This window comes from Camelus ferus, chromosome 25 (genome assembly GCF_009834535.1).
Source record: "Camelus ferus isolate YT-003-E chromosome 25, BCGSAC_Cfer_1.0, whole genome shotgun sequence".
NCBI lineage: Eukaryota > Metazoa > Chordata > Mammalia > Artiodactyla > Camelidae > Camelus > Camelus ferus.
Window position 1 is genome coordinate 166,901 of NC_045720.1, and position 16,667 is coordinate 183,567.

Here is a 16,667-nt window from a genome sequence, read left to right on the forward strand (position 1 = left end):
TATAAGGATGTGATTTGTGACAACAACATAAAGAGGGGACATGTATAGGAAGAAAGCGTTTATACTATTACAATTCAGTCAGTATTATTCAAATTAAGTTGTTGTAAGATTAGGATGTTAATGTAATTCCCAAAGTGACCACTAAGAAAACAACTAAAGAATATACAGAAAAGTAAAGGTGGAAATTAAAATGGTATACTACCAAAAAAAACCCAAAACCTAAAAAGGCAGTAATAGAGAAATTGAGGAACAACAACAACAACAAAAACACAGGACAAATAGATAAATGATAGTAATCACATAAAATGTAAATGGACTAAACCATCCTCTTACAAGGTAGAGGCTGGCAAACTGGATTTTAAAGTCAGGATCCAACTAATACGCGGCCTAAGACTCTCCAGATAGAAGGACACACAGAAAGCCCAACAGAGAGGGCTTCACTTCAAGCGGGCAGAACAATTCACAAGAATAAACACCAATCCTTCTCAAACTCCTCCCAGAAACTGAAGAGGAATACTTCCTAACTTATTACATGAGGCTAGCAGTACCATGGTATTGAAGAGAGACAAAGGAAAAAAACCATGGACCCAATATCCCTTAAGCGTATTCGTACAAAAATCCTCAGCGAAATACAAGCCAACTGAATTCAGCAGATTAAAAGGATTGTGCACCTTCTTCTGTACAGGGAATAATAGCACAGGGAACTATTATTGCAACAACCTTTAATGAAAAAGAATATAAAAACTAACTAAACTAGTACGTCTGCATGACTGGGACATCATGCTGCACTTGAGAAACTGACACATTGTAACTGACAATATACTTCAATTTTTTTTAATTAAAAATTTTTTTCATTAAAAAAAAAGGATTGTGCACTATGACCAAGTGGGATTTACTCCCGGAATGCGAGGGTGGACACGTGAAAACTAACCATTGTAACAACTCACAGTAATGGAATGAAAAAAAAAAAAACCCACTTGAACATTTCAACTGATGCAAAACACTACCCAAAGTGAGCTCGAGTCAAAACAACCCCTGTCAAAATCCCAGTGCCGTTTTCTTCAGAAATAGAAAAACCCATCCTAAAATGCATATGAAATCTCAAGGGACACCAAACAGCCAAAACCACCTTGAAAAAAAAAAATGAAGTTGGAGGGCACACTCTTACTGATTTCAAAACTGACGGCAAAATGGCAGTAATCAAAACAGTGTGGTGCTGGCCTAAGGACAGACGCTAGACCGACAGAGTAGAACTGGGCCTAGGAATAAACCCCTGCACACACAGTCAACTGACTTGACCATGGTGCCAAGACCATTTGTTACGAACTGAATGTTTATGTCCCCCCAGAACTCATAGTTGAAGCTGTGACACCCAGTGTGTAGATAAGGTCTGTGAAGTGGTGATAAAGCTTGGCAGTCGCAAGGGTGGGCCCCTAACCCCAGAGGGCTGATGCCCTTGTCGTAAGAGGAAGTGACCCCTGAGCTCTCTCTCCCCACCAAGCGAGGACACCAGGTGGTGCTCAACTGCAAGCCTGGAAGAGGATCCTCACCAGGAACTGAATCAGCCAGCACCTTGATCTTGGATATCTTAGCCTCCAGAAATATGAGAAATAAAATTGTGTTTTTTAAGCCACCAGGTAGCATTTTGTTTCGGCAGCTTGAGCTAATACACTATTCAGTGGGGAAAACAAAGACTTTGCAATGTTACGGGGAACACTGGATATCCACATATAAAGGACTGAGGTTGGGTCCTTACCTTGTACCATATACACGGATTAGCTCATTAGCTCAAAACAGATCAAAGACCAAACCTAAGACCTAAAATCATAAATTTCTTAAAAGAAAGCAAAGGGGCAAATCTTCATAATCCTGGATTTACCAATGACTTCTTGGATGTGACACCCTAAGTACAGGCAACAACAGAAAATAAACTGAACTTCCTAAGAATTAAAACCTTTTGTGCATCAAAGGACACTATCAAGAAAGCAGACAGACAACTCATAGAATGAGAAAATATTTGCAAATATTATACCTAATAAAGCATTACTATGCAAAATACATAAGGAATGCCTATACCTCAACAACAGAAAACAAACAGCCCAATTCAAAAATGGACAAAGGATTTGAAGACATTTCTCCAGAGGCACAAAAATGGTAAAGAAGCACATGAAAAGCTGCTCGATACCATCAGGAGGGAAACGCAAACCAGACCCAGTGAGGAGCCACTTCACACACATCAGGGTGGCTTGTCCAGAACATGTAAGATAACCAGTGCTGACAAGGACGTGGAGAGCCTGCAACCTACATGAACTGCTAGTGGGGATGCAAAATGGTGCTGCTGTAACAGCAAAGAACAAGTCCGACTCCACATCAGCCTGTTCCTTTGGCTCTAACCCTGCGCTGTTTCCTGTGCTGAGTCACGCTGGTTCTGCACCTTTGGCGAAAGAATGCTGCCTAGAACCTGACATATACAGGACAGCCCATTCTCAAGACTGACCTTTAAGGGAATAACACTTTCCCATTCATAGGGACATAAAGAGTTGCAGAACAGAGAGTAACATTTATCTAGTGGAGGGCAACAAGAACAAAGTTTGCAATAATCAACCACACCCCCTCCCCTTTTTAGTGTAAAAGGAGCCTGAATTCTGACTTGGAGAAGATGGTTCTCCAGGACATTAGTCTGCCATCTTCTTGGCCTGCTGGCTTTCCAAAGGAAGCTGTCACTCCTTGCCCCAACACCTCATCTCCCAGTTTACTGGCCTGTTGTGCAGCGAGCAGAACAAGTTTGGACTCGGTAACATTGCCGTTGTGGAAAAGTTTGGCTCTTCTTCAAAAACGTAAACATAGAATACCACATTACCACACGATCCAGCGATTCTGCTCCTTCAGTTACACCCCAAAGCATGGGAAGCAGGGAAAGTACAAGCACAGATTTGTACACCAACGTTCAAGCAGCATTACACACAACAGTCAACAGGCAAAAAAACACCCACGTTCCACCAACAGATGAGGGGTAAACAAAATGTGGTGTCACAAACAATGTAGTACTACTCAGCTGTTAAACAGTGATGTCCTGACACAGCCACAACACAGATGAACCCTGAGGACACTGTGTTTGGTGAGATAAGCCAGGACATACAGGGCAAATACTATGTGATTCCACTTAAGTGAGGTACTTAGAATAGACAAATTCATAGACACCGAAGACAGAAAAGAGGTTGCCAGCGGCGGGCGAAGGAGAGGTAAGTTACTGTTTAATGGGTGCAGAGTTTCTGTTTGGGATGATAAAACAGTTGTGGAAATAAGACGTAGTGATGGTTACACAATATCGTGAACATATTTAATGCCACTGAATTGTACACTTAAAAGTGGTTAAAATGGGAAATTTTATGTTGTATGTATTTTACTACTATAAAAAATGCAATCACCAATTCTATTAAGTGACACAGGAAAGCACGAACAATATGCTAATTTTTTTAATTTACAAAGTGTAAAAGCATGGACCATGTAGACTTCTCTCCAGTGTGAAGTTTCTGGAGCTGAGGAAACAGGGTCTGCGAGGACAAGCACCACAGTATATTCTGTGAGAATGTTCTCCGTGGGTCTGAGCAGAACCCCGCCAGGCACAGCAGTGCTGAGTTCTCTGTCTAGGGGGAGGCTACAGGAGCTTCTCCTTTTGCTCACCTTGTTCACTCAATTTCTCTAAAGCGAACATGCACTAGTTTGGGTTCAGGAAGAGTTTTAATTAGAAATGCCCTCTCACCTGTGACAGCACTATGCGGACATAAATAAAGGGGTGAGTGGGTCACGTGGAGGAGGTGCACAGCATACCTCACGGGCCCTTCTCCACCGTCATGTGGAGAAGTCTTCCCGGAGGTGAATCCTTTGATGCTGCGACATGTTGGAACTGTGCCGGAAGGCCTTCCCGCACTCACCACACTTGTAGGGCTTCTCCCCGGTGTGAATCCTCCGGTGCTGGATGAGGTAGGTGCCCTGGCTGAAGGCTTTCTTGCAGTCAGCGCATTTGTACGGCTTCTCTCCGTGGTGTGACCTCTGATGGTGGATGAGCCTGGAACTGTTGTGGAAGGCCTTCCCGCACTCGCCGCACTTGTAGGGCTTCTCCCCCGTGTGGATCCTCTGGTGCTGGATGAGGTGTGTGCTCTGGCTGAAGACTTTGCCACAGTCATTACACTCATAGGGCTTCTCTCCCGTGTGGCTTCTCTGATGTTCCACAAGTTTGGTTTTTTGGATGAAGGCTTTCTCACACTCATTACATTTATAGGGCTTCTCTCCAGTGTGAATTCTTTGATGCTGGATGAGGTTAGAACTTTGGGTAAAGCCTTTGCCACATTCGTTGCACTCATATGGCTTCTCTCCAGTGTGAGTCCGGCGATGTCGGATAAGGATTGAGCCGTCACTGAATGCTTTCCCACAGTCGTTGCACTTGTAGGGCTTCTCTCCAGTGTGGATTCTCTGGTGGTAAATGAGGGAAGAGTAGGCGCTGAAGTGCTTCCCGCACTCACTGCACCTGTAGGGCTTCTCTCCGGTGTGGGTCCTCTGGTGCTTCATGAGGTTGGGCCTCTGGTTGAAGGTCTTCCCGCACTCGTCGCAGCGGTAGGGGATCTCCCCGGAGTGCATCCTGCGGTGACTGAGGAACTCGCAGCTCTGGCGGAAGGCCTTCCCACACTCATCACACTTGTAGGGCTTCTCTTCACTGTGAAGCCGCTGGTGCTTGACGAGGTTAGCACTGTACCTGAAGGCTTTCCCACAGCAACCACAATGATGCAGTTTTTTCCCAAGAGGCATGTTCTGATATTCTTTAACAGCTGGATTTGCACTGAAGATTTCCCCAGAATCATGAACTGTCTTTGTTTCTTTGGACCTGTGTACACGTTTATGGTTGTTAAGGTATGACCTCTGTTCAAAGCTCTGCTCACACACATCGCATTTGTGAGGCCTTTGATCAGGGATAGGGTCAGGCCTCAACCTAAGGCTTCCCCAAGACTCCAGGCTGCGCTCCTCGTTGGTCAGTGTGACTGGCCTGGGGCTGCTCTGCTCAACGAGCCTGTCCAGGCTCTCCTCCCGCTCCCTGATGTGCCCACAGGCTTCTCCCAGCTCAGGTCCCTGGAGAACAGTCCCCCTGAGTTGGCCCAGATCTCCATCAAGCATCTCCCCTGAAGTCAATTCCTTGTACTCAGTCCTGGTCCCGTGAGCTGAAAACAACAAACAGAACATCTCAGGGTCACCTGTCCTGACTCTGGAAGAGAGGTATGAGGATGCTGCGGACCACCTGTGGATTACCAACTGCACCATCTCCAAAGTCACAACACCTTGCAGACAAGAGAGCCTGGAGCTTAGGGGCCTAAAGGCCTTGCCCAGGGCTGCAGTGATGCAGCAGTGCAAGCGTCTGCCCAACTCCGACACCCACACCCTTCCTGCCACCTTCTGCTCACAGAGCCTGCCTGGGTGGGACTGCAGGACACCTGTCCTCATTACAAGACGATGGAAGACAAAAGCTTCCTAGCTTCATGGAAATCAGAGCAAGGAGGGGCCCTGAAAGTCACGGGGGTATCTGACAAGGAAATTAAAGCCAAGCAAGTCTCAGGCTGCCTCACAACAGCTAATCCACCCCAAAATCCAGAGTGGGAAGACCAGCTGTCTCCCCAAGAGGACAGAGAGCCAAGCTCATGTCAACCAAAGAGGAGGAGGGGCACACAAGGCCAGGCCCCTCAGCCCACCCTAGCAGGCCACACCCACTCCCAGGGCTCTTCCCAGGGGCCTGAGGAGCCACCGGGGTGACTCACCAGCACCCCCAACTCAAGACATTACACAGGATGCTTTCTGATACCCTCAAGTCTCTGTCCTTCCATTCCTTAACTAGACGTGCACACCTGCTCGCAGGAACACACCCACCAGAAACGCATCCTCTTGAGAGTCAAGCACGGCACACACACAACAGCCCCAAAATGGTGACAAGCAAACCTCCTGCAGGAGTAAATGGCAAATAACTAGTGGTGTGTCCAGGACAAAACAGCACGTGGTGATGAAACAGACCCAGCTCCACGCAGCACAGCAGCCTCACACTGTGCAGATGCCCACAGTCAGAGAGGGCCCATGGGGAGCCAAGGTAAAGGACAGAGGAGGCCCAATGGGCTCCCAGGGAACTAGAAATGTTCTCTAGTTTGATCTGGAGGATGGACTTTTGTAAAAGTTTCCTGAGCTGTGAACAGGGTTTGTCCCATTTCTGTAAGTATTTATATCTAATAAACAAATTCATAAAGTGAAATTCAAGTCCTCTGAGCCAGTGGTTCCTTCCCAGGACACCATCAAGACGCGCAGAGAGGTGCGCATCAGCAATGCCGACACGTGAAACTAGAGAACACCCTCCCCTACAGCATGTTCGGTGGAAGCAGTGACTGAGACCCACGCACAGAAACGGAAACCGTTCCCTGGAAGATCGGGTGACAGAGCAGAGTGCTGAGCCAACGGCCCCGGAAAAGGGGCAGCAGGGCACAAGCTAGAACACACTCGTGTCTGGGGGCGAAGCTGGGCTGAGCACTCCCTCACTTTCCTATGATGGCCTGTAATCGCCAAGGAGGTTAATTCACAAGGCGGAACGAAGCCATGTTCTCCATCCTTGTGGCCCCATCTGACACCCCTCAGAGGGCGTGAGCTCTGGAGGGCAGAGCTCCATGGGGTCCCGTGGGCCCCACCTTCCCTCGGCACACCGAGTGCCCTCCCCTTTTCTCTGCCAACATGGCTCCCTCTCATCCTCCTAGAAGAGCCAGCTCAAGAATCACTGACACACAGAAAATAAGTAAGCAACAGGATGTATTGAAAAGCACAGGAAAATATAAATATTATTTTGTAATAACTTTAAACGAAGTATAAGCTATAAAGATACTGAATCACTACATTATATACCTGAAACTAAGAGAATGCTGTAAATCAACTATACTTCACAAGACTGAGGCACCCAGGCTGGCAGAGGTGACCTGGCTTCCAGCAGAGGCCACTCCCAGGGCTGCCGCTCTGCCCATGATGCATCTTCTCCCCACCCCCGAGTCAGTTCTTACCACACACGCGCTGTTCAGCAGGCAAGTCAGGGAGGCAGCCCCTCACGCACCTGAGCCACGGACTCTCGGTTGCTTGCTCCCCTCAGCTCCCGGCAAGTCCAGGACCCACGGCTCATCCCCACGCTCCAGCTGTGCAATCACCCCAGGCTTGGGACCTGTAGGTCCAGCTCCTGGGAAGGAGACAAGGCCTGGGGTTGGTGCCAAGGATATAGCTGGGTCTCACCCTGGGAATGGCGGGGGAGGGGGAAGCACAGGTACAGTGGGGTGATAGGGAGTCTGAACACCGCATGGAGGGGTGGGGGGTCACGAAGCTGAAGAACTGAGCACAGGGGGTTCTCTCTACCAGGAGGTGCCTCTGCTTTGGATCTGGGGCAGGAGGCAGTCTTATCCAGGGCTGGCTGACCCAGCCCCATCCAAGGCCCCCCCTGCACAGACCAGGCCTGCCTGGGATCAGGGTCAGGGATGCCCGTCTCTGGGCACAGGAGGTGAGGCCCCCAGCCCAGCCCCGGCTGAGCCCTCAGTCCCCAGGGCTGTTCCCTGAGCTGCATCCCAGCAAGGGGCCTCACCCAGCGAGACCAGGTTCCTGTAGGTTTCCAGCATCACATCCCTGTACAGGCCCTTCTGAGCAGGGCCCAGACGGCCCCACTCCTCCCGGGAGAGAAGCACGGCCACGTCCTCAAAGGTCACCTCGGCCTAGAACGACAGGGGCTGCTGCAAGCCCAGGTGTGGCACGGGACAGGACCTAGGGCAGGGGCAGCAGAAGCGCGACAGGGGAAGCAGCACTGGGTTGGCCCCCCAGCATGGCCTTGGGGGGAGGTCTGACCCTTTGGCCAACGAGCCAGCTCACTCAGGGAGGCTGGAGGAGTCCCAGGGTCATCCTTCCTCTGCTCAGCGCCCCGCACCAGAGACACCTGACAGTGTTTGCTCAGGCGAGCAGTCAGGGAAGCCCTGGGTGGAGACCTCACACCTCCCAGGGAAGATGGATGCTCACCTGGGACAGGGCAGATAGATGCAAAGCTGCCATCACCTGCTACCCTGGCCTTCCCAGGGATGGAGGCAGGAGCCAGTCACTCAGGTGCTGAGGGAAGAAAGAGGAACACATGGAGGTCCAGCCTGGCCCCTTGTGTGGGTAGCCTCTGTGCTCGGCCTCCCAGGCTGATTCTGCTCCCTGCGCGGACACGTGTGGCTCCACAGGTCACCTGCCCCCACCTCCTCCCTGGCATATGAAATTGTCTCATTTAGGAGGAAGACGGAGATACTCACCCACTTCCTTTGAAAGAATAAAACAAGTTAAGGGCTGAGGAGGAAAAGGGAGTTAAAAAAAAAAAAACTCAATAGAAGGGGGAGGGTATAGCTCAGTGGTGGAGTGCTTAGGATGCTTCCATGTCTTGGCAATTATAAATAATGTTGCTGCTAATAGCAGGGTGTATGTATCTTTTTGAGTTAACTCTTATTTTGTGGCTGGCTTTACTCCCTTGATAACTATGTAAGTTTAAAAAGCTAAACCTCTAAACGTTCTTAGAAACAGTGAACAATACATATATGTAAATTTAAAAATACATGTGCAGTAAAAAAAAAAAATAATAATCTATCAAGCCATGAAAGACATGGAAGAAACTTAAAAGACATACTACCAAATGAAAGAAGCCAGTCTGAAAAGGCTACAAACTGTACGATTCCAAACAAATGACATTCTGGAAAAGGCAAAGCTACAGAAACAATAAAAAGATCGTGGTTTCCAGGGGTTTGGGGAGAGGGAGGGAGGGAGGAATGAACAGATGGAGCACAAGGGATTTTTAGGGCAATGAAATTATTCTGCATGATACTATAGTAGTGGCTATGTGTCATTATGCATTTGTCTACACCCACAGAATGTACAACATCAAGAGTGAGCCCTAATGTAAACTATGGACTTTGGTTGATAATAATGTGCCCATGTTGGTTCATCAACTGTACCAAATATGTCACACTGATGAGGGATGCTGAGAGTAGGAGAGTATATATGTGTGGTTGGGGAGGGCTATGTGCAAACTGCATTTTCTGCTCAGTTCTGTTGTGAACCTGAAACTGCTCTAAAAGAATAAAGTCTATTAAAAAAAAAAAAATCAATAGAGTGGGGAGGGTATAGCTCAGTAGCAGAGTGCATACCTAGCATGCATGAGGTCCTGGGTTCATGCCCTAGTACTTCCATTTAAATAAATAAACAAACCTAATTACCTAATTACCCGCCCCCCAAATCAATAGAAGACATAGAGCAAAGATTAGGAAGCAAAAACTACAAAAACTAGTAGAAAGAAGTACAATGGATGAGTAATAGTAAGAAATAAAAGGACTAAACTTACCTACTGGAAGCACAAGACTCCGATTAGATACACAAAATGCACCTATAAAACCTAAAATAAAACAACACAGAAAGGTAGCATGTAAGACAGACCAAAGAAACACTAATTAAAATAAATCTATATTAGCTGTGTATCTTTTCAGTATCTTTAAGCTCTTGAGTTCAACATTTACACAGCAGAGTCGACAAACCCTGAACACGCTGCTCAGGGCCCCAGGCCCGCAGACCCGCACCCACCAGCCCTCCTGCCACTGCAGGGTCTGCCTCCTCCCAACCTGCACCACCACTGACCATGCCTCTGGTGGATTTTATCGGGAACTACACCATCTGCACACATCCACACAGTCCGCTTCCCCTCTGCATGCTGTTTGTGAGCTTAACATGCACCGCTGCATGTGATTCTCAGATGTTTATACCAATCAACAGAATTGAAAGCAAAAATCATTAATAGGAACAAAAGCAGACACTGCATATTAATAAAAAGAAAAAATCCACCAAAAGCTGTAATTACAAACATGTATTCTACCTACAAACCCTTAAAGTATACAAAGCCGAAGCTACCTGCAGTGGCAAAGAAGATTGTGCAAACTCTCCCCTAAGACTGAGAGACTTTAACACACTTCCCTCAGAAACTGTAACAGAAAAGAGCACATCTGACTCCACCTTAGATCTGTGCCTTTGGCTCTGGCCTCGTGCTGTTTCCCGAACTGGCTCTGCACCTTCTATAAAAGGGTGTGGCCTAGAGCCTGAACTACACAGGACAGGCCATTCTCAAGGCTTTGACCTTTAAGGGTATTAACAGTTCTACACTCAAACAAAAATAACAAGTTGCAGAACAGAAATTAACGGTTGTTTTCTTGGAGGTGATACGGGGATACCATGATCTGACTCACGTGGACAGCTGCAAGAATAAAGGATTCCGAGAACAAAGAATTTCTCCACCAAGAAGTCTGCAACAATCAACCACAGCCCCTCCTCTTTTTAGTATAAAAGGAGCCTGAATTCTGACTTGAGTAAGACAGTTCTCCAGGACATTAGTCTGCCATCTTCTCGGTCTGCTGGCTTTCCAAATAAAGTTGCTATTCCTTGCCCCAACACCTCGTCTCCTGATTTATTGCCCTGTCGTGTGGCAAGCAGAACAAGTCTGGACTCGGTAACAACCATACTGATGTTACACTAGAAATACCTCGTCAAAAAGGGACCCCCTCCAACAAAAACATAGAAATGAAGACTAAGGTGGAAATGGAAACAAAGGCTACCTAAGGGAAAGTCTGCATCCCTAATGCCCTTATTTCAACAAAGGGAGACTGAAATAATAATCTAAGCGTTCAACAAGGTACTGGACACAGAAAAAGAAAGCAATTCAAGGAAAGAAGATGAAAGAAAACAAAACAGGATTTAAAGAAACAGAAAACTATCTCAACACTGGTTCTCTGAAAATGCTAACAAAATTCACAAACATCTGGCAAGTCCAATGTGGAGAAGGAAAAGAGACAGAAAAGGATAAAAAGATATTTTTAAACATACATAATAAAAAATAAAGAGAATATATTTTAAAATTACAAATCAAAAAAGAAAAAAGGCCATTTAATTTTTTTTAAAATGAGTACAGGATGTAACCTGGTAAATCACAAAGAAATCAAACTCTCCAACAAACATCTGAAAAGATTTTCAATGCTGTTAAGAATTAGGGAATAAATACTGGACAGGGTGTGGAGAAAAGGGAACCCACCTACACCGTTGGTGGCAATGCAGTTTGGTGCAGTCATTGTGGAAAATAGTATGGAGACTCCTCAAAAGACTAAAAACAGACTTACCATATGATCCAACAATCCCACTCCTGGGCAAATATCCAGAAGGAACCTTAACTGAGAAAGACACCTGCACTGCAATGTTCATAGCTGCACTATTTACAATAACCAAGACAAGGAAACAACTTAAATGTCCATCGACAGATGACTGGATAAAGCTGTGGTATATTTATACAATGGAATAGTATTCAGCTATAAAAAATTATAAAATAATGCCACTTGCAGGAACATGGATGGCCCCAGAGAATGTCATTCTAAGTGAAGTAAGCCAGGAGAAAGAAAAATGATACCACTTATATGTGGAATCTAAAAAAAAGACAAATGAACTAATTTACAAAACAGGAACAAACAGACACAGAAAACAAATTTGTGATTACCAGCAGGGAAGGGGGTGGGAAGGGATAAACTGGGATTGAGATTTGTGGATACTGACTAATATATATAAAGTAGATAAACAAGTTTATATTGTAAAGCACAGAGAACTATATTCAATCTTGTAATAGCTTACAGTAGAACAGAATATAAAAATGAACATATGTATATTCACACATGACTGAAGCATTGTGCTGTACACCACAGATTGACACAACGTTGTAAATAGACTATACTTCAATCAAAAAATAATAATAAAGAAAAAAGAATTAGGGAAATGCAAATTAAAACAAGACCTCTCTCCATAGACTGGGCAAAGTATAAAAGGCTTCACAAAATTCAAAGTTGAAGACATGAGGAACATGGAAACCTAGAGCCCTATAGGACTGTAAACTGGTACAGTCAGTCTGGAAATCCACCTGGCATTACCTGGTAGAGTTGAAACCCTGCAAACCTCTGGGTCAGGAAACCTAATTCTAGGTATGTGCCTTACAGAAACTCCTGCTAATGCACAAGGACACACACAGGATGTTACTGCAAGCCTGTGTACAAGCAAAAAGGGAAACAAACCCAGCAGCTGTCCTTGGGGAACCAGCAAGGTCACAGTGCTCAAAAGGAACGAACACATCAGTGTCACACAGGAGACAGAGCACAAAGCTCTAAGGTTGAGTAAACTGGGAAGTGTAGAACATCAACAGTAGGACATGTAGGTAGATTTTAAAATACAAACACTATTAGGTGAATAGAGGTGTAAGAAAATGTCCTGACAGCAAAATAACAATCAACAGAGTTATTTTTCAGGCACCTAAGAGATGGGAGGAAATATGTGCAAACAATACATCTGATAATATGTTAAGAGCCAAAATATTTACGGAACTCACACAACTCAACAGCAAAAAACAAAAACAAACAAACAAAAAAAAAAAAAACCCCACCAACCAACCAATCAAACAAAAAACCCAAATTACCCAATTTAAAAGTAGGCAAAGAACTTGAATAGCCATTTCTCAAAAAACACATACAAATGACCAACAGCTACATGCTAAGGTGCTCAACATCACTCATCATCAGGGAAATGCAAATCTAAACCACAATGAAAACTCTCACCAAAGTGGATATAGAGGGAACATATCTCAGCATCACAAAAGCTATTTATGACAAACCCAAAGCCAACATAATACTCAACAGTGAAAAGCTGAAAGCCTTCCCACTAAATTCTGATACAAGACAAGGATGCCCACTCTCACACTTCTATTCAACGTAGTCTGGAAGTCCTACCCACAGCAATCAGACAAGAAAGAGAAATAAAAAGTATCCAAATTGGAAGGGAAGAGACAAAATTGTTATTATATGCAAGTGACATAATACTCTATATAGAAAATCCTGGATTCCACAAAAAAACTATCAGAACTGACAGACAAATTCCACAAGGTAGCAGAATACAAGATTAATATACAGAACTCTGTTGCATTTCTTTACACTAACGAAATTTTCAGAAAGGGTAAATAAAAAAACAACCCCTTTTAAAATCACATCAAAAAATAAAATACTTAGGAACAAGCTGGACCAAAGAGGTGAAAGATTTGTACTGAGAACTATAAAACATTGATTAAGGAAACTGAAGATGATTCAAAGAAACGGAAAGCTATCCCATGCTCTTGGATTGGAAAAATTAATATTGTTAAAATGGCCAAACTACCCAATCTACAGATTTAATGCGATCTCTGTCAAATTACTCATGACATTTTTCACAGAAGAAATAATCCTAAAATTTATATGTAAACACAAGATCCAGAATTGCCAAAGCAATCCTGAGGAAAAAGAACAAAGTTGGAGGCACAACCCTCCCAGACTTCAGATAACACTACAGAGCTACAGTAATCAAAACAGCATGGTACTGACACAAAAACAGACACATGGATCAATAGACCAAAATAATCCCACACACCTATGGTCAATTAATCTTCAACAAAGGAGGCAAAAATATACAATGAAGAAAAGACAGTCTCTTCAGCAAGTGGTGTTGGGAAAGCTGGACAGCTGCATATAAATCAGTGAAGTTAGAACACTCGCTCACACCACCCATAAAAATAAACTCAAAATGTTTTAAAGACTTAAACATAAGACAGGACACCATACAACTCCTAGAAGAGAACATAGGCAAAACATTCTCTGACATAAATCACTGCCATATTTTCTTAAGTCAGTCTCCCAAGGCAATTAAATAAAAGCAAAAACAAAAAAAGGGACCTAATCAAACTTACAAGTTTTTGCACAGCAAAGGAAACCATAAACAAAATGAACAGACAACCTATGGAATGGGAGAAAATATTTTCAAATGATGCAACCAACAAGGGCTTACTCTTCAAAATATACAAAAAGCTCACACAGCTCAGTATCAAAACAAACAAACAACTCAATCAAAAATGGGTAGAAGACCTAAAAAGACATTTATCCAAAGACATACAGATGGCCAACAGGTACATGAAAAGATGCTCAACATCAATAATTATTAGAGAAAGCAAATCGAAACTGCAACAATAGAACAGCCATCATCACAAAAACTCCACAAATAGTAAAGGCTGAAGAGGGAACCCTCCTACACTGTTGCTGGGAATGTAAATTGGTGACGACACTATGGAAAACAGTAGGGAGATTTCCTGAAAAAACTAAGAACAGACTTACCATATGATCCAGCAACCCCACTCTTGGGCATATATCTGGAGAAAACTCTAATTCAAAAAGGTACATGCACCCCAATGTTCATAGCAGGAATATTTACAATAGCCAAGACATGGAAACAACCTAAATGTCCATCAACAGAACTATAAACTGGATAAAGAAGTTGTATACATATACAATGGAATACTACTCGGCCATAAAAAAGAATGGAATAATGCCATTTGCAGCAACATGGACGGACCCAGAGATCATCACACTAAATGAAGTAAGTCAAAGACAAATATGTATCACTCATATGTGGAATCTAAAAAATAATACAAATGAACTTATTTACAAAACAGGAACAAGACTCACAGACACTGAAAACACACGGTCACTGAAGGGGAAAGAGGTGGAGAGGGATAAATTAGGAGTTTGGGATTAACGGATACACACTACTATATATAAAAAAGATAAGCAAGAATTTACTGGGGGGTGGGTACAGCTCAGTAGTATAGCGCATGCTTAGTAAGCACCGAGGTCATGGGTTCCATCCCCAGCATCTCCATCAAAAAAAAAGTAAGTAAACCTAATTACCTCCCGTCCCCCCCCAAATTTAAGATAAATAAGTAAATGAGAAATTTTTAAAATAGAATTTACTGTATAGCACAGGAGGCTATATGCAATATCTGAAATCTTACGATAACCTACGACGGAAAAGAGTGAAAACCAATGTACATTTGTCCGCATTTACGTATACATGTAAACTGAATCTCTGCGCTGTACCTCTGAAACGACACAGTACTGTAAGTCAACTAGAGTTTCATAAAAATAAAAAACCTTAAAGGTTTCAGACCGTGTCTGAAGGCCTCTAACAAGAGACACAAGGCCTCGGAGCGCCAGAAGCTAACGACGGTGGGAGGCACGTCCGGCGGGACCGACGGCGACAGGCAGGCGAGGGAGCGCGGTGCAGCGGGTGAGAGGTCGGCCGGGCTTCTCGGGCGCGGAAGTAGCCTGGTGGGGCGCCCAGGAGGGGAGGGGAGGGGATGGGGGCCGGGGCCGGGCGAGGAACGACCCAGCACCGAGGGGGGAACAGTCGGGCTCCGGGCCCTTTCGGGGGCGCCCCGGGGATGGAGGTGTTGGTCGCGAGGGGAGGACCCGCGGCCGCCCCCGCCGCCGCCGGGCCCAGCCCACACTCACCTCAGCGCCGGCCAACAGCGGCCGCGCCACCAGGCCCCGCCGACTGAAACCCAACCGGAAGTGACGTGACCGCTCCTTGAGGACCCCGGCAGGAGGCGCCCTCTGGCCGCTCTGGGAAACGGACGGCACGTCTCGGTGGTCGGCCGCCTGCAGGAACGGCCAAAGCAGCGCCCTACATCGGGGACGTGCCACCAGGTGGCAGTCTGGAGCCACGATCCCGCGGCTTCAGGACCAGCGCAAGGCTTTGATGACCAGTTTCAAACACCAACAGGTAACAGTAATTTTTACTGTTTTCCAGTGAAAATGTCTCCCTGGTGAGCCTCTGAAGGCACTGCGGCCAACAAAAGATCAGGCCCTTTAATTTACAGCGAAAGACAGAGAACCACACCCACAAAGCGGAGAGGATGCCGTTAGCCCACTGTCCCCAGCCCCAGCGTCCACTGGTCCTAGAAAGGGCCTCATTGAGTGCCCGAATGCTCCTGAGCTAAACCCTCCCCGTTGGCCAGTCCCCTAGACAAGGCCCTAGGCCACTTTACCCGGAAGGGAGCGATCATGCCAGTGCTCTTCCCTCCAGATGTAAATACTGCTCTTCTCTACCCACGACTGAGGTCTTAGCCCTACTGTGTCACTGCCTGGGTGTGGTGGGTGGCCTGGGGCAGATGGGGCCCCAGGAAGGCAAGACCAGACACTGAGGTACACACTAGAGACAGGTATGGGACATGAGAACCAGGAGCCACCAGGCAACCAGGGAGACCCAATCATCCAGGAAGGACTCTGCCACACAGCCTCTCAAAACAGCCAAGGCAACCAGTTCTCCCGCACGAGATTCCAGTTAGACTCAACAGCTAGTGCCCTTCCACTGTCTGTGACAAATCCCACCTCAGCCTGCCACCCACCCTGCTGTCCCCAAACCAACTACCACTCCAACGGTCAGTTAGGTACAGTGGCTTTCACATCGGTTCACAAAGGGTCAGGGACAGGGGAGTCTGGGGGCCTTCAGGAAGCACGTGTCCTGGTCCAAAAGCACTGATAGGCCTTAACTCCCAACTTGGCACCGTATGCTCAGCACCATCTAGCCCTGGTTCCATTGCTTTGACCAACTTGTCAATCTGGGAGAAGGTGCTGCAGGGAGCAAGCCAATTTTTCCAGAAACGCCTGGTTCTTCTTTGTAGGATAGGACCTCTGGTCTTCAACCTATGGCTTCAA

At 45.8% G+C, this 16,667-nt stretch overlaps 1 protein-coding gene across 4 annotated transcripts; it reads right to left on the reverse strand.

The window, feature by feature from the left end:
• Window positions 1-3,318: 3,318 nt before the first annotated feature.
• ZNF34 (zinc finger protein 34) lies at window positions 3,319-15,878 on the reverse strand. Of its 4 annotated transcripts, none has more exons than XM_006188942.3 (6): window positions 15,118-15,878; window positions 9,419-9,469; window positions 8,068-8,154; window positions 7,643-7,769; window positions 7,127-7,246; window positions 3,319-5,213 (listed from the first exon to the last, which is right to left on the reverse strand). In XM_006188942.3, the coding sequence occupies exons 3-6, from the start codon at window positions 8,098-8,100 to the stop codon at window positions 3,853-3,855; spliced, it is 1,641 nt and encodes a 546-aa protein (XP_006189004.1). In that variant the 5' UTR covers window positions 8,101-8,154; window positions 9,419-9,469; window positions 15,118-15,878; the 3' UTR covers window positions 3,319-3,852. The 4 variants fall into 4 exon arrangements, with proteins under 4 accessions (XP_006189004.1, XP_032324099.1, XP_032324097.1 ...); XM_032468208.1 differs by having other exon boundaries at window positions 7,643-7,818; window positions 15,118-15,585; XM_032468206.1 differs by having other exon boundaries at window positions 15,462-15,561.
• Window positions 15,879-16,667: the final 789 nt, after the last annotated feature.